The sequence below is a fragment of the Pteropus medius genome, unplaced genomic scaffold (genome assembly GCF_902729225.1).
Source record: "Pteropus medius unplaced genomic scaffold, Ma_sr-lr_union100, whole genome shotgun sequence".
NCBI classification, from domain to species: domain Eukaryota; kingdom Metazoa; phylum Chordata; class Mammalia; order Chiroptera; family Pteropodidae; genus Pteropus; species Pteropus medius.
Window position 1 is genome coordinate 14,952,697 of NW_024340849.1, and position 18,141 is coordinate 14,970,837.

Sequence of the window (18,141 nt, forward strand, 5' to 3'; positions counted from 1 at the left end):
GTCAAGTACTCGGTCAGGGCTGGTCAGTTCACATCAGGGAATCTCAGATAATGTGATCCGTGTCACATCAGAGCCTCTGCCTCCTAAGAAATGTCTCTGAAGGCATCTCCTCACAGCTTTTCTTACTTAGTGGCCTTTTGGCAAATGTTACCTGATAAATATTTTCCTTATATTATTTTGTACATAACTAACATATTCATTCTATACAAATTAGGAAGTAATGATAAGCAAATGTAATAAGAAAATCACTTAAACATACCGTGCATGGATAACGACTCAGCCCAGTTCTTAAACAGCTGCCTTTACATCTTAAAAATTTGTGCCAGGCACTGAGCTGAATTCTTTACATATTTTTATTTCAGAACCTGCAAAGAAGGGACTGTGATTACACCTATTATATGGATGAGGCAATTAGGCACAGAGATGTTAAAAGCAAAGGGAGGTCCCATTGCTACTGAGTGTGTTTGTAATTTCAGAGACAATAGTGACTCTCAACTGGCTACTTTTTGTGTTCTAATAGAGGGGCTGGAATGACAAGGAGTTACTGCCAAGGAGTGGTATAGGCCTGATCAGAAGCATTAAGCACGTGGCTGATAAATGTGCCAACTATGTGATCTCTGCACATTTTTTTTTTCAACTTCAGAATAAAGAACTGAAAACCAAGGTGGCGCTTTGGTCTGAAAGTCCTAGGACAACTGTGTCTAGAGCCGTCTCTGCAAGGTGAGGCCTTTCTTCTACCCCATCCGCCTTTACGACGTCTGTCAAACACGCGTGAATGTTGATAGTCATCTCACTTGAGAAGGATTCCTATGTACTCATGTATGCCGTCGCTTGGTTACTGTCTGTTTCCCAGTTCTTCGAGAGTAGGAACAGCATTAATCTTGTTCACCACTGAATCCTCAAAGCCTAACATATAAATACTTACTGAATAAATGCATGAATAAACTTAGATTTTTTTTCCCCTCTTCTTTGCTGTAAAACAAGCCCAATCTCAGCTTTAATACTTTCTCCGAGCAAAACAGACCATCTCGTCTATTGTCCTTCTTCTTCCGCTGCTCGTATTTTCTGTGCCATAAATGAACATTTTAATTATAAATTGTTTCTATTTATTTAAATGTCCACGTCTGTATCTCAAATCAGAGAGATTGGAAATGTCAAGAACAAAGGGATAGCTCCTTGTATTTCACTTTATTTCCTGCATTGCTAAGGACAAGTGTCTTCAATAACTACCTAATAATGACTGAATCAAGCAATGATAATGACGGTAATGATCCATTAAAGCAAACGAAATATAGTTGAAACCATCAAAGTCACTTGTCAGTGTCGACAGAATATGAAGTGACAAGTTGTAAAAAAAAAAAAAAAAAAAGACTTCTGGGCTGAAAACTCATTCCCATAATACTCTATGAAATTATCACTTAAAAGAAAAATATTGTCTGTAATTACATGAACCATTTAAAACTTCCTGTTCTAGCAGCTTTTGAATTTCCCAGTCTAGTCCCTCTAGGGCAGAAGGCTTGAGCTGGAGAAGCAGGGCTACTGTGATTAGCATCCGTCTAGGAATTCTGATTCATGTGCCTCTTCAGAACCCCCTGCAACAGTGCTTCACTTTGCTAATGATATATGTGATTAGAGACTAGAGAGGAAACCAAGATGAATCTAGTCTTCTAAAATCTCTGGGCTCCCAGATTCCACATTGTCAACTTTTTGGACACTAGCCCTGTGAATTCTAATTGAAGAAGGTAGGCCCCAGCAATACCGAAGGAGGAAGTGAGACGCCCACATTTCGGAAGCAGCGAGAGTAGTCCCCTCAGTGGGGGAAAGGACGAAGAGCTTAGAACAGAAGGGCGAACAGGACTTTCAAAGGGAAGGAGACTGGTCAATTTTTTGGCTTACTTACCTGATACCATTCCCCTAGGGGTGGTGAGACATCCACCAACCTCAGCTCTTTTGACCCAAGAGAGAATGGAGCCAGAGGGAGCAGTTAGCTGTCTCCACATTGTAACTACTCCAGTAGTGAATGCTGAGGCTCCTGCTGATACAGAGCAGACGTGTTGGACAGTGTGACTTTTATGGCTGATTCTTTAGCAGCTGCAGTTAATTAATTGTTAAAGGTCTTTTAGTTTTATTTTCTTCCTATGACTTGAGAAAGGTCGCATGGAATTTTTTCTAATTGATATAAGGAAATTGGACTGAATATGCCCTTTGTTTTATGATTTTTTGATAGAAAATTCAGTATTAGTGTGATACGATGGTAAGTTACATGTTTGCAAAATAAAATACGGCCAATTGGCTGCTTTGAGAATGGAAGCGTAGTATCATTTGCTAAGTCTGGGTTCACCAACATACAATGGAATTATAACTCTAGGGAGAAGTTGACACATAAAAGTAACCATTAAAGCAAAAAAAAAAAATGCATTTAAATATTAATCTTGGCAAATCCCTTAAATCAAACAAAATACATTTCCATGCTCTCTCTCAGTAAGTATTAAAAAACATAAGTTTTCTTCTCCAGCATTAGAACATGTAGATGTTTCTTGGGTTGAACACCAGAAGTTCTTTGCTGGAGATTAGGGGTCATGCTGTCAGACAATGACAACAACAACAACAACACATACATGTATATACAAATGTGAGCATGTGTGTACACACAGTGAAGAGAGAAGTTCAGGCTCTGAGAAATCCACAGGACCAAAATGTCCTAAGGGAATGGTTGATTTATTTCCCATTTCCAAGTCACTGCGATGAGAATCTTCACTGAGTAAAATGATAGACCCAGTCCCTAACTCTCTCTCACTTCCCCTCACTCTTCCTCACTCTTGTCTAGACAACTACGTGAATTCACATAAGTTTAATGCTTCCACGATCTTACTGTGATCTTACTGTGTCTCATGGGGGGAACTGGTCAGAATCCATTAATTAACCGCCATCTCTCAGATTAAAGCAATTAAGTCAGACCTGGTGGTATACAGGGGGTAGAGGTGGTAATGCTGGTGGTAGACCAATCACATCACTACCGTTTAATGTGCTCCGTTTTGATGACTGTGTGGTCTCTTCCACAGTGAGTTGCAGACTGAAGGCACGACCCCCTATCTGATGTTGATTAGGCTACGGAAGTGAGCTGGCTGGCTGAAGAGCTGAATGAGAAAGGTCACTATGTGGGTCTTATTTATTCCTTGGAACACAATCTAAACTTACATGTTAAAATAACTCAATGCCAGTGTTTGGTGGAATATTTTTATATAGCAATAGCTTTGCAGGAAAACGATACTCCAGAAAAATCAAACAAATATATTCTCAAGGGAAGGAAACTTCTAAACTTACTAAATGAGAGAAGGCACCGGGTGCTTTCCCATAATGGAAGATGAATTCTGCTTTAAATTTAAAAAAAAAAAATTTGAATCTTTTTGCAGATTTTTGCTGAAGCATAGTTTATGGTTGTAAACTTTGACCTTTAGATAGTGGTTTTTGTGTATATAAATAGAAAGAAATGTGTATAGGTATATGAATAAATGTTACATTTTAAAGTTGACTTTTGGATAATAAAAAATATCTTACCATGAGATAAGTTGATCTCCTGACCTATTATTAGTGGAACAGGTATTCTCTACTAAATTATGGGCAGGAGAAGTTTCTTTTCAGCTAATTCCCCAAGCCATCCAACCCTCCAAAACCTGAGAATCATGCCTGCATCCTTACACCTTAAGAATCCACTGGTTTTGATAGGTTTTGGAATTGGTTGCTAAAGACAATCCACATGAAAATACAAAGGAATGCACTTTGTGACTGCATTTGTGACTAATTTTTTTTCAATATTTATTATATTATCTAAGTGAAATATTGGGTCGTGGGGAGACTAGAACACAATACTGTTGTTAGCTCATACCTCCCCAAAAATGTGTATATTGTGAGTTCAAAGCAACAGTGGCTGCTGTCTGCAGCCAAGAAGAATCTGAATTCATGAATTAGAATTCTGTATCTAGTGCTTTTTTGTGAAAATGGCCTTAAATTTTGATACATGCATTCATTGCAGGTGGAGTTTGTGACTGCTTTGAGTAAAACTAAACTCTAACTTCTAGAAACGCAAACACACCGACACTCAGGAAAGCAGAACACACTTTACAGGAATAACGGGACACTGTAGTCACCGTCAAGGGTGAATTACTTCAAGCCTTTTGATCATCCGCTCTGATGTTTAACTCTAGACATTTTCTCAGGAAAGATGCTTTAAACCTTTCAATGTGGAATGTGAAATATCAGTATTACCTATGAAATACTTAAAGGCATGTACAAATGAGATGAAGTAAGGTATTAATAAATTCATCCAAGTACTCTAATGCTTGGAGTGTTGCATGACTGTTATGTGTGTTTCATGCTTCATATTTATATCGCTTGGTAGTTTTGAAGTTGTAACATGTAGGGCACAGTTAACCTGTGCCAGGAACAAATCTAAGCACTTTATCTGTATTGTTTTAATCCTCCTGACAACCCTCAGTAGCAGATCAAATATTGTCCCCACTTTATAGGGGAAGGTACTGTGAGTGGTTAAATAACATGCCCTACTGCTAACCATGGAAGAAGTATTTGAACCTTGTGACTTGGCTATTAATATTCCTTCTACCGGCTCACTTAGTGGTCCGAGATATTTCTCAGCCATAGAAATGCCTTTGTTTTTGTTTGCTTTAACAATCACAGTTTCCTCTGTATTATCCTGTGGATGTTGAGATCTTATGTTGAGATGAGTTGGCCTGTTACCTGGTAGACTACTCTCTTGAGAATTTAGTTCAGAAAAACTTCCCCACTAAAAATCTGCTGATTTTACATTTATTATTCATGACTTTATGCCACATGGAAGATGTTTAGGTAATAATATTTTCAGGCACATTTATAGGGAAATTGGGATTGTGAATTCTGCTTCAAGAACATGCAGTGTATTAGGAGAACTCACCCTTCACTCAATCATTTAGGATCCTCGATCATCATGCTGGGTTGAATAAATATGAGATTTGGGAATGAACCCATCTAAGTGAACTAAGAACCTAGATGGTTTCCATTAGAATAATGTATTCTAAAGTCAAAAATGGAAAGACACTTTTGGATTTTATTTTGGCTTCACTATATGCATTTTTGAACATTTGATGTAACAGATAGGACCTGCTCATGGGGCCACCAGGTTCTCTTTGGAGTGGTCTTAGGATCTCCTGGGTATGAGAATAAGCAGTTTCAGCAACCTAAAAAGATCTGAATTCTTAAAATACAAGAGTATCTTTTTAATAGCGTCAGCAGCAACATTTATTTGTTATGTATGGATTATTTTCTATGTCCTTATCATTTCAGCTTTTATCATTTGAAATGTTTTTTAAATAAACATTTCTGAGTGATAAAACAAACAATTAAAATGGAGAAATTTATTAGTCTAAAAGTAGAACCTAAAAATAAAATAAAATAAAATAAAATAAATAAAATTAAATAAAATAAAGTACAACCACACAGGAAACACACAAAAAGAAACACTAGTTCAGTTGTGGTGTAAATAACTGTATTTACTATACTAATCAATATAATGAATAAAAAGGTTCTAAGGTGAGCCTTTAAGTGAATACCTGAAGGTGGGAAATGAAAAATAGTTTGATTACATATATTGTTATAATTTATCATTAAGAAATGTTGAAACAATTGATTTAGTATATCTTTTGAATAATTACTTATAATATGCCTTACAATAAAATTGATGTTATAGTTTGAGAAATTTTTGTTTTTATTTTTACATTAAAATTATTATACATAAATGAATTAACTAGTTATTGTTTGTTACAATATAATTCATAATAAATTGACTGTTTTTGTCAGCAAACTGAAATTTATAATTTTTCTGTTAATTTTCCCTAAATTCATATTAATGGCAAAAGTAATCTATTATATTTTTATTCTAAATTTGAAAAAATACTAGCATTATAAAATTAAGAACACACTGACACTCCTCAAAATCTTTCATATTTCTTCATTTTGAAAATTCTTAATTCTCTTCTGACCTGCAAATAAGTATAGCATCCTTATCAATATTTTGATAGGAACCCAATTCATTAAGAACTGAAAATCCCCTCAGCTAACATCATAATCATTATAGTTCCCTTCCTTCCTTCTTTCCTTCCTTCCTTCCTTCCTTCCTTCCTTCCTTCCTTCCTTCCTTCCTTCCTTCCTTCCTTCTCTTATTTTTTTGATGGGAAATATTAGGAATGCAATAAAGATTTAAATAATTATATTTAATTTCTTTGTTATTATTAAAGTATATACTTACAAATGTTTAAAATTATAACAGAAATATGGAAAATTAGGATTTATCTTAGGCATGCGAGGTTGGTTTAGAAATATTCAGTGTGTTGATAATGATGATATTTTTATGGCCATGTGTCATGACAAAAATCAATAAATTATACAATTTAAATATTCTAATACTTCAATAAAGTAGTAAAAAATGTTAAGTTTGTATTATGTTATTCTGTAGTCCACCCAGCAAGTTCTCATATAAGATTCATGCATTTTTTCTCTCAACAAGTGTTTATTAAGTGTCCCCTATTTGCCAGGCACTGTTCCAGATGCCAGGCTACAGCAGTGAGGAGAGGGGAGGAGGTACATGCAGTGAGGAAAGAAGGAAAAGAAATATATCTAGGAAATATGTCCAGTGATGAGGAACAAATAATTAAGCCAGAGACATCCCATGACTATGAAGAAAAATAAAGACGACTCAGGGATCCAGAGTTACCAGGAGTGAAAGTCTGTGGTTGTGACTTTAAATCGGGTGATAATTGAAAGTATGATAACCATAGATTGGTCATTTAAATAAGATAGTAATTTTAAATAAGACCTCTCTCTCTTTGAAGATAACACTTAAGCAAAGATGGAGAGAAAGCTAGGGAAGTGGTCGGAAGGGAGTTGTTGTTGGTGGAAGAGGCAGTCCAGGCAGAGGCAAGCACAGGTGCACATACTCCGCAGGATGGTAGGCCAGGTGTGTCCAGAATAGCCAGGGCAGCAGCTAAACTGGCAGGTAAGGAATAAGTCCCAATATTACCTAAATCATTTTCCATACAGCATATTCTTTCATATTTCCTTTGTATAAATCATCCCTTTTGATTAGTGAGTTTTCTTTCCAGTTCTTTGAATTGAGCAGTGATAACCTAACGACTTTTAGGAAACTGTGTCTCAATCCCCTCCTTTGTCTGTGTTTCCCTAACATTCTGAGAAAGCCTGCATTCTCTGCAAGGGACAGCGAAGAGAAAACTGCTCTTACCAGGTTCGGTTGAGTGATCTTATTGCTGCTTGTGTGAAATAGCATTACTGCTACCACAGAGTAAAGTTGAATGAATGGTGCCAAGCATTTATTTGCTTGCAGTGGGAGAATTGCTTAACTTTAAATTAAAAACATCATTATCTTGGCAGCACCTATCTAAGCAACATATGGAGGGGGAACAACTCTGGGAGCAAGGCAGCCTCTGCAAATGAGCCTTTAAAAGGAAGCTGTAAGGTTGTGGTCTTGACTTGGCCTTGAACATTAGTCCTTTCACTAGCCTGTGATGATGGGCGATACCACCACCTGCCTCAGCACTTTATCATGGGGAAGAAACAAGTTATAATATGTGAGGGCGCTTATGCACTATAGAATACATCAACATGTTAATTGCTAATTTTATAAATGCATCATTCAAAATTAATAGAAAGTTTCCCTTGCAAAGCTCAGTCTTTATACAAATAATAAATGAGAGAGTTAAGAGAGATGGATAAAATCGCTTGGCTGTACCCAAATCACTGATTTCCCAATTCCTAATGGATACCTTTCTTTTTTAATTGAGGCATAATTGACATGCAACATTATATTAGTTTCAGGTGGATATCATTTTTAATGTGACACAAATTTCATGTAATGCTGATCTAATGTCCCTCACCCACCACACAGAAATAAAGTTGCTTCAACTATACAAAATAATTGATAAAAAAGCATTTTTATTTGAAAAGTGTATAGTAACAATCACTGAATACAGTTCTCAACTGTAGTACTCAAATCCAGACATCACAAAATCATTAGATGCTATGATTTCTGAAGTCACTAGAATTTTGGTACAATAAAATAATGACCTAATAGTGTTTGTCGGGCACCACAGTCTATTTAGGGGCATGTTGAATAAAAAAATCCACACTTAAAGTTTTAAGTTACATTCATAGCACTAGACAGAACAGGGACCTGTGTAGATGGCATACAAAATAATCGAATGTGTTTAGCCTAAATATGAGGATGATATCACTTAAAAGTAGACCATTGGGATACAGTAAAGCACATCAGTGTTATGTCAGAACATTGTCTACTTTTGATATATTAAGCAGGATAACTTACTTTTCTTAAAGAATTTCAGATAGTCAGTATCTTTTACAAGGCTATGGACACAGAAGCCCTATTTGTACAAGAAGAATTTGGACCAAGATGTAATATACTATTTAGAATATAATTGAACTCCTTGAAAGAAAGACAAGATGACATAGAAAATGAAACAGAACTCAATTTTTTCAATAACTTGAGCTATATTAAACATTTTCAATCAAATACAATGATCTCAAGTTGGTAGCTTCCAATACATCATTGGTAGCTTCCAATACATCTACTAAAATGAGTTATGTTCCTGCTATGACACTTCTTTTCACAAGTGGTTTAAATTATGACTGTGACTTATTATCTGTTCTTAGCTTGTGATAATAGTGCCTGTTTATGAAATAGAGCCTATCTTACAAACCAGTTTCTTATATATGTTCTCCTTTGATCCTGACTTGAACTCTGTGAGGCACACAGGATTTATGTCTCATATGACAAGAAGCCACTGAGATATTTAATAACATACTCATGGGCCTCAACTTGTTCTGGACAGTTTCCTTTCTATAATACTAGGCTTACTCTCAGAGTATTTGAAAAAAAAAAATCCTGGAGAATAGAAGATTAAAGATAAGCGTAGGTTATTACTTATTACTAAGGACACTATTTTGATGTGCCAACAGATGTAAAGATAAGACTAGTTAAATAAAGGATCTGTTAGGTTAAAGACAAATGTGCCAGCTCCTATGTAATTTGCTAAAGATCCTTAAAGACCATGTCTGCTGAGTGATATTAACCATGATTTCCACAACCTCTTGGAAAGAAAAGGAACTGGAAAACATGTAAACGACTCAATACAAAGATTATTCATTTGTATTTTTTTTTTTCAAAAGATGAGACCCTGTAAAATAATTCTACTATTTTGGCAATGTTTTTGTGTGTTGTTTGTTCTATGTATGAACTTAGAAAATCTCTCAACCATAGGCCGTTAGTAACAAGAGCTGGGCAGAAAAGTGTCTTTGTGATGCTGCTCCAATTATGAGTCAATTATATTTAGATAAACAGAATGTTTCTAAGGTTCCCAAATTTTTATGCCAATAATGAAATATTTTGTGTTTAAATATTTTTAGTAACTTAATTCCAAGGACATAATCTTCTACTTGATAGATAAAAATGATGGATAAATATTTGCCATGGACATAGCTACGAAAATGCTTTCTGTTACTCTTTTTTTCGTACCTAAAAATCAACCTTGTAAGTGTGAGTATGACTGTCTGCATGTTCTGCCATTTTTAAGAAGTCTATTTAGACAATTTTTAACTCAACTCTCTTTATAGCTCTTGCTCAACAATCATTCATTGTAGTTGGGCCTCCACCCCAAAATTCTAAGGCAATAAGTTTACCAAATTCCCTATATATCTAACGATGATTTTTTATCAGTGTTACTTTATAAGACGAGTATTTTCAAAAATTTTTTAAAGCACTGAGACATTTATCTCAGATAATATTCTGTATCTATCTTCCATGTTTAAGAGTCTAGTGCTATCCCCAGAAATAAGTTTATATCATCTTGGTCAAAGATCAAGAAAAAATATAGCTTTTGGTGAATTTTTAGACAACCTTTTAAATATAGACAGCATCTTGGCATCTTTAAAAAATGATAAAGCTTTCCTTAAAATATTTAAATACTCTAGACTTCTCTTAATCTTTTAAAGCTTGGTAGTAGAGGATGAAAGACAACTTTTAAAAAATCACTTTGGTTAACATCAGCTCTAGAACTTTCTTTTAAAGCTATTTAGTATTTAGGAAACAGAAACTTTAATATTATTTCTTTAAAGTTTGATGAGGATTTTCCCTCAAGGTTTTAGTGTGATACACAATGAAGAAAGCATATGTACCCCCCTTTTTTTCAGGTGAACAGAGGTACAGAGCAGTGAACAATCTTGTTTCATGGACACAAGCTTCCAGGTTATATACTATATGTAGCTGTAGACTTCATCCATTACACATATTATTTCTCTTTCTAACTGCTGCACTCACTCCATTGATGAGAATATATATAAGCTTCATCAAATTTGCTGATTTCCAGTGGACTCGATTTGCAGTTTAAAGAATATTTTGGCTGTTTTTAAATTGTTTTATTAATGTAGTCATGTCTTTCTCTGTGGTCAAGCTTCTTTTATAAAGGAGACAACAAAGAACTTTTGCACAGTTCATCCAACCTGTACAGATTGGCAGAGAATAACTTACACCTGAAGCATAACAAAGACACCCACTAATTCACAGAGTAGCCCAGCTGGTTAAAAGCAACAAATAAAATATTTACTTTAGAAAATGCTGGTTTTGAATTTTTTGCAGTGTGATAGCTGATAATATGGAAATGATAGCAAATTGGCTCAAGGGGGAACTTGCAAGAATTTTAACTCTTGCGTAGAGACCTACAAGCTCTGCCCCCAGCATTTAACATTTTCTCTGCCTATTCGTGACTTGTCTCCTTTGTCATATCAAGATAAACATTGTGTTCTCTCAATGATTTTTATATTTTTCACAGCATTTTCCTTTTTTTTCCATCAAAAGATAAACTTGTTACTAATCACAATTAAGAGTCTCAAGTAACACTTACTCCAAGCGAGCCAGGAGCTTGGGACATGGTGGCAGTAATCTCCAGATTCCAATGGCATCTTTGTAATCTTTGTTGAAGACATACATCAAAGACCTTCCTTTAGCTGTGTTAGTGTCTCTGTGAGACCTTTCTACGTAGGATGTTACAGGAAATGAGCCGTATGGTTAGAGACAAATTTGGTCACGAAGTTACCTGAGGCACTGTGTTAAAGCAATGTAAACATTGAAGCAGTGTAAACATTCCAGAAATGGTTTCTAGATCGAAAAGGAATTTCATGTACACTTTAAATATTTCTCCAAAATACAAATTGGTTTACTAGAGCATTTGGTAGATAAGCAGTAACAGGACATATTATGGCTAAAAACATATGCTGTTGTGGGTTAAAGGGGATATACAATTCTTTAAAGCAGTCTGTATACTTCATGGCCCCAGATCAATTTGAAACTGTAAAATAAATAGTACAGAATAATTATTCTGAAATAATGAGAGAAGGAATATCCATAAATGTTTACATAGAATTTGGGGTCAAGTGTCAAACTTGACAGAGAATATATATATATGTGTTTATTTATAAGTAGAATACTATTTTAAATTAATTTTCTTATATGTTCTAAGTTTTGTTCCAATTATTATTACCCAATAATTGTTATTTTTACAAGCATAGTTCTATAATTATGGGCATCATCACCCTCTGCTTCATGCTATGACTATCAAATAACAATCTTAAAATAGATCTTGAATAAATTCTTGTGAAATAACTGACAATGACAGAATCTTGGCATGAGTAAATCAATCATATAACTGAAAAAATAAATAGAAACACAAAGACATATCCAAAATAGAATGCCTTTAGGATTTTAAAAGGCTGAACATTTCCTATTATGGAAATGCAGGGGATATCAAAATTTAACTCCAAATAAGAAGTTGACATAAGGACCACAAAAGTTCACCAAACTTCACTACAGCAATAGTTATATTGTTTCTGTACACTTTTCTTCCAGAAGAAACATCTTTGATCTTAGCTAATAGCTTTCCATTCTCACCGCACAGGCACTGGGGTCATGAAGAGCATGGTAGAGAAAAACATCATTGTAAGAAGACCCAAGCATGATCCATCCTAGAAGGCGGCATCTTGCTGCAGAAGTTAGAGGAACTGGGCAGTTAACACTGAGAATTTCACATGAGGCTAACCCCATCAGAGCTTCCAGATTGCTTTGGTTCATTTCTGGGTCTAGTCTACCCTCAGAACATTATAAACAGTGCCTTGGATCTGTGTTTCTAAAACTGACTCAAATGTCAGACTGAGGTTGAGAGGCAGAGGTCAAGGGCAGAGCTAGAATTTAAGGTTTCCAATATCTGTAACTTAGCAAAAGAAATATGCACAGAGTTGGAAAAATGAAATTTAATTGGCAAAATTTTATAATAAGAGGAGTTATTGCCAAAAAATCATAATCATAATAAAAAGAGAGAACTTTGTTATTGATAAAATTCATTGAAATATTTAAATAATGGTTTAATAGGAGTTGTTTATGTTAGTTTACACATAATAATAATAAGCCAATGGAAAATAGTTTTGTGATCATTTTTACAAAGAAAAGGCAGCTTCTTGTGAAAAAAAATAAAGTGATTAACTAAATTTCTGCTGAGATAAGATAGAGTTCCATTCCTGTTAATCATCAAATATAGGTCCACCATGGGCATTTTGATTTAGGCAAAATAAAATGTTAAATTCATTATAATACAGTATGAGTTATCAATTTTTATGTGATTTATGACATGAAAATTCAGAGTGCCCATAAAATTGATCCATTATTTTCTGAAGTTGTTGATCTACAAAGTGACACGCATGTGTTTTTACAATGGATTCAAAGCCAGGGGTGGATGTGGGTTGGAGAGAAGAAATTAATTAATTTAGTGCTTTTGTAAATTAAAAGGAAACCCACAATCGATAGTCACTTTTGTTTCATATCGCTAGTATATTTTATCGAAAAAAAATTAAGGCTAAATAGTTTTTTGACTGAATTTTAAAAGATATTTAATAAATAGTAATCTTTAATTTCTCTTTGTGTCTATCACCATTTGCTAAGAAAAATGAAATGTGAAGCTGAACACTGAACTGATTTTTTAGAAATTTCTTTGAAATGAAAACCTCTAAAGATTCTCTTAATCCCAACTGATAACGTCAACTTCTAATTGGCTTGAGTGAAAGTTGGCTAAGTAACTCTTCCAGACATCTGTAACAGTTACGTTTAATTTCATTTGTCCAACTGCTATGTTCCCATACTTTCATTTTTCTCCCAGGGCATTTCTCTTATACTTTGTCACTCACAATCTTGTTCTTGTCTATCTGCCATTAATTAAGAATATAAAAATGGCATTATTACACAATCTCCTACATTTTAGCAGAAGTCTGACATTCATCCTTTTTTAACTTTATCACTAATTTAGTCATTCTTGTGCAGTTTATTGGGTATATGTAGTAATGCCATTCTTATTGATCCATTAAGAATTCTTTCTTGTGGATCCAGTTTTAGCTAATATGTTTCCCCAATGCAAACCTAAAAGTACAAATCAGATATGGAGTAAACCCAATCTTTTTTTTTTTTTAAATCATCTTTTTATACTCTTTCATTGGTAGCCTATCCCTTTCTCCAATTTGACACAGTAATTTTTGTTCTGACTTAAACTCACTGATATTTCACTTTGTATACTCTCTTGTATACTCATCTTATTTCTAAGAAAAACAAATTGGACATCCATGATGGTGAGATCATATTAGAAAACCTTTGATCTTGTTTGAAGGGGCCTCAGAAACAACCTGTCAATTCATTTGAACACTGTTGACTATTCTGGTTTCTTAAAATTGATTTTCTGTCAGAAAAAGAAAGACATGCAATTATGCACAGTCTACTCAACAACGATTTGGTGGTTGGTCGTTGTTTTGGGAAGTAATATTTGGGTGGGGCTCTTGATGATGAGTTCTATGTAGAATCTAGCAGGCACATTTCTTCTCTGCTGGTTTTTCCCCATCTAGCTTTCCAGAGTTTCCACCGTTGACAGTGTCGAGGACTTGTGTCTTCTCTACACACTGTTCCATTCGTTTCATTATCAAGTCCAGAAGGGTTTCTACAGCTTTCTCCACATTCTGGCCAGTCGCTGCACTTGTTTCAAAATATAGTATACTTGCATAGAAGAGATGACAAATATTTTTGAGAGGAAGAAATCAGAAAAGATACAAGCAAGATGTACAAATGAATCACACATGCAACAACATGGCTGGCTGAGCAATTGTGAAATGATCATGATTTTGCTGGCCAAGTTGGAAAGCGTCCTTGTTTTTTCTCGGTAAGTAAAAATCGGTGGGCTGCTCACTAGTGTAAGTATAACCATACTATCTATAGTCAAGAAAACTGATACAAGAAGTACTCAGGTGTTTGAAGCCAAGGCATTATCACTGTTTAAAAAGAAAATTAAGAGGATAAAAATGCCCTAACTAGTGATCAATATTATTTCACTTCCAATCAATTCTCTAGAAATCTGACTAGAATAGTCATGTGAATACAATATATTTTTTGGAATCAAAAGTTTCAAGAACACAAGGAGAATACTTCAGTAAAAATTGTCAGGTGTGATGAAACTGCTTTAAATTAAAAAAATAATAACAAAGTCTGCCTTGGAGGTCAGTTTATAATTGTAATCGGGATTCCCAATTTTTGTCAATCCACTATTTAAGTTACCTAGGATAAGGATTGCAATGTTATGTCCACATCACTTATTATTTTTTAGAGTTTTGCAGCTATTAATTGAGAGACAATATAGTGTGAGCTCTGATCTCAGACTGCCTAGGTTGAATTCAAGCTCTGCCACTTTCCAGCTATATGGCCTTCTATCTGTTATTAATCTCTCTATGCCTCAATTCTTCATATATAAAATGGGATAACTCTAGACATTCTACAGATGCTTATGAGGGCTTAAATGAGTTAAAGTCTAGGAGCAGTTGCTAGCACATAATAAATATTCAGTAAATGTTAGCTGTCATCATTACTAAGTAATTGGTTCAAAACATCACACACATTCTCTGGAAGATCTTTTCATTCATGTGCTGTTCTTGATTCAAGGAGATTCCTCCTCGTATCAACTTTGTGTCCCTGTGCCATTACTAAGCAGCAGCGTGCAGGGTCACAGGACGTCTCCACGTAACTTACCCGTATTTGTCTGCCAATTCTCGGGCTTGCCGTTCATTGACTTCCCTCTGGTCTGGCAGGTCTGCCTTATTGCCGATTAATACTATATCTGGATTTTCACAATAAGCATTTGCTTGTAGTTGGCCTTGGAAAGAAAGCAGATGGAATGAGCAAGTTAGTTATAAACAAGTGATGTCAAACGACTGCTCATATCAGATTCCTCCCCTAACTGTTCATCTCCAGCTTGGCTGCTTACTAGCTGCGTTACAGTAGCCAAGTTATTTAGCTCTTCCCAGCTGCAGTTTCCTCATCTGTAAAATGGAGAAAATGTCTCACAGATCACAGTATAAAGATTAGTAATAATTTACAAGAAGCACCTGTGTGAACACCTATCAGTGCTCTCCTCCATCTGGGGAAGCCCTTCCAAGAAAGACATATTGCTTCATGACACTTATTCCTCAAACATAAGTGGAGATGGTAGAACATGATTTTGAAGGGTATAAGTTTGGCCTTCTCTTTAGGAGGCTGCTACATTTCCATCCCCTTGAAGTCCAAGGTGATGATCTATAAAAGAGTATTTTTGACCCACCACAAATTTATGTAGAAACAATTTCAAGATAGGTAACTCGTTTTTCTCTTTTCTCCAGGAAACACTGTGAGAGAGAGAGGGAAAGAGGGAGGGAAGGAAGAAGAAAGGAAGAAAGGTAGGAAAGAAGGAAGGAAGGAAGGGAGGGAGGGAGGAAATGGTAAAAATCTGTCAATCAGTGTTTTTGAGGTTACAGGCATTACTCTAACATCTCTCTCGAGGAATGCTGTGTGCAACTTTGCCAAGGAAGAAGACAAAGGCTTACCCTATAATACTGATTGTCTGGGTGTTAAAAATTAAAGTGTTATTAGACATGACAATAATTTTAAATCCCAACAGTATCTTTCAGAAAATGAGTCTCATCTGCCTTAATAAAGGATGAACAAATCATTTCCTAAAAAAAGCTAATAATCTTATCTCCTCAGAATCTAATAATAACATCGAAATTTGGGTATAGAAATAAAATAACACAAGAAAATAGATCCTAGGATAAACACTCATTTGGAGAAGCAATGAAGAAAGTCAGAATTTGTTGATATTTTCCCCTATGGTAGGAACTGTGTTATTGAACTCACACTTAAAGCAGTTATATATTAATTATTAGTTTTAAACAATATGTAAAAATAGGAAATATATATTTTTTGAACATCCACACTGAGCCAAACATTCATCCAGGCTTTGGGGCTCTTGCAATGGAACAAAGCAGTCAAAGTTTGCATGTTCACAGAGCTCGTGTTCTAGTAGCAAAGGGTCAAAATCACAAGTAAACGAAGAAATCCATAATATAAAATAATGTCAGGTGTGTATTAATATATAATGTATTAAAGGGACACAAAGTACTATTGTAGATGGTGTGGTCAGTGAAGGCTTCTCCTAAGAGATAAACAAGGTTTGAATAAAAACTCGAAGGAGATGAAATAATTTGCATACACTGTAAAAGTAAGAAGAAAAATCGAGGCAGAGGGAAGTGAAAGTACCATGACCCCCGGGCAGAAATGTGCCTTTTGTCCTCCTCCTCCGAACAGCAGCAGAGACTTTGGCAGGAGGCCCCCGAGCTGGGGCAGAGCAAGGAGTGAATCAGAGAGGAATTTAAGGCCTGGTCCCCATGGCCTCCTTCACAGGTGGGTGAAGGACCCTGGGTTTCATTCCAAGTGAGACGGGAGGTCCCAGAAAGAAGGACTTTGAGCAGGGGAATAACATGATCCAATTTTTAAAACATATCCCTCTGGCCACAGACAACCCTGACAAACCTAGAAATGACAAGACTATCACCAGCCACATAGGATTACATGAATATCCCTCTACGATCAAAATTTACATTAGTAATAATAATGCAAATGAAATATTCTCTTTAGTGCTATGTCAATTTAAAAAGTAAAGAAAAAATCACATACTGCTCTTTTGAGCTGACATATATTAATCTGGCTTTAATAACTGATTATGTACTTTTAACTTCATATTGTATCTAAATTGAATAGAGTTTTCTATGCACAGCTTCTTCACATTTGAATATTTTTTTGAAAAAAAGTAAAATTTCAGTGTGAGCTGGCTAACACATGGTACCTTATCTTCATGTGGCTGGTCTGCTCTGGAGAAGTTTCTCATCTAATTCACCCATTAGTTAATTAACCCGTTAGTTAAGCCACATGCGAGGGCATGCATTTCAAGTACAAGTACAACTCTCTCAGAAAGCGCTGCTGTTTTTCTCTGTCCTCTCTGGGTTAGAGGTAGTAGACGTAGAATCTCACATAGTTCTAAAAAGCCCTTTCAGATTAACCGGACAAGTGTAGTTAATGGCCTTTCAATCACAGTAATGAAGACTTTAAATGTAGACGGTTAAAAAGCCACATAGGCTTCTTCAAAGAGTGTCAAAGGGAAATATAATTTCCAGCCACCTTGGGTGATATACACCACTTTGAAGATGACACAGAAAACACCAAACACATGACTCCCCAGGGTGAATCTGCAGTACCCGGTCCGGTTTTGTTTTGTGAGGCAGACAAGCAAATATAGCTGACAGTTCCCAAAGTGGCCAACACAAGTTACTTGGTCTCACTTACTCATCCAGTTTCTGACATTTAAGAAGCTCTGTTGACTGGTGAGGTCGAACATTAATAAGAAACCCATGGCGTCTCTGAAAAATGCCGTGGTGAGGCTTCGGAATCTGCCAAGAAAGCACAGTGGATAGAGCTGAAAGTTAGTCCACACATACATCCTGGTGACAGTACAGACGATACTATTTCTCTTTTAAATACGAAATCTCCATCGCGTCCCTTACAGACTAGCCTACAGAAATAAACCATTTATTTCTAAATTAGGATTGGACAGAAAGACTACTGAAGGGCCAGGGGAGGACATCTGCTTGTAAATTCTTTTTAAGACCACATCTTGG

At 35.5% G+C, this 18,141-nt stretch overlaps 2 protein-coding genes across 7 annotated transcripts in view; one reads left to right on the plus strand and one right to left on the minus strand.

Annotated features, from left to right (window-relative positions):
• The window catches only part of CCDC68 (coiled-coil domain containing 68), a 41,795-nt gene extending 36,440 nt beyond the window's left edge, over positions 1-5,355 (plus strand). Inside the window, exons 10-11 of one of the 2 annotated variants that reach the window (XM_039841140.1) lie at positions 521-720; positions 3,063-5,355. In XM_039841140.1, the coding sequence (XP_039697074.1) occupies positions 521-720; positions 3,063-3,120 (258 nt within the window). In that variant the 3' untranslated portion in view covers positions 3,121-5,355. The remainder of the gene's footprint in view (positions 1-520; positions 721-3,062) is intronic. The other variant, XM_039841149.1, reaches the window with a different exon arrangement.
• A 3,808-nt stretch (positions 5,356-9,163) lies between these two features.
• Positions 9,164-18,141, minus strand: part of RAB27B (RAB27B, member RAS oncogene family) — a 125,506-nt gene continuing 116,528 nt past the window's right edge. For all 5 annotated transcript variants that reach the window (XM_039841195.1, XM_039841172.1, XM_039841162.1 and 2 more), the window contains exons 4-6: positions 17,810-17,913; positions 15,185-15,308; positions 9,164-14,161 (exon numbers count right to left, since the gene is read on the minus strand). In XM_039841195.1, coding sequence (XP_039697129.1) covers positions 13,972-14,161; positions 15,185-15,308; positions 17,810-17,913 — 418 coding nt within the window. In that variant the 3' untranslated portion in view covers positions 9,164-13,971. The remainder of the gene's footprint in view (positions 14,162-15,184; positions 15,309-17,809; positions 17,914-18,141) is intronic.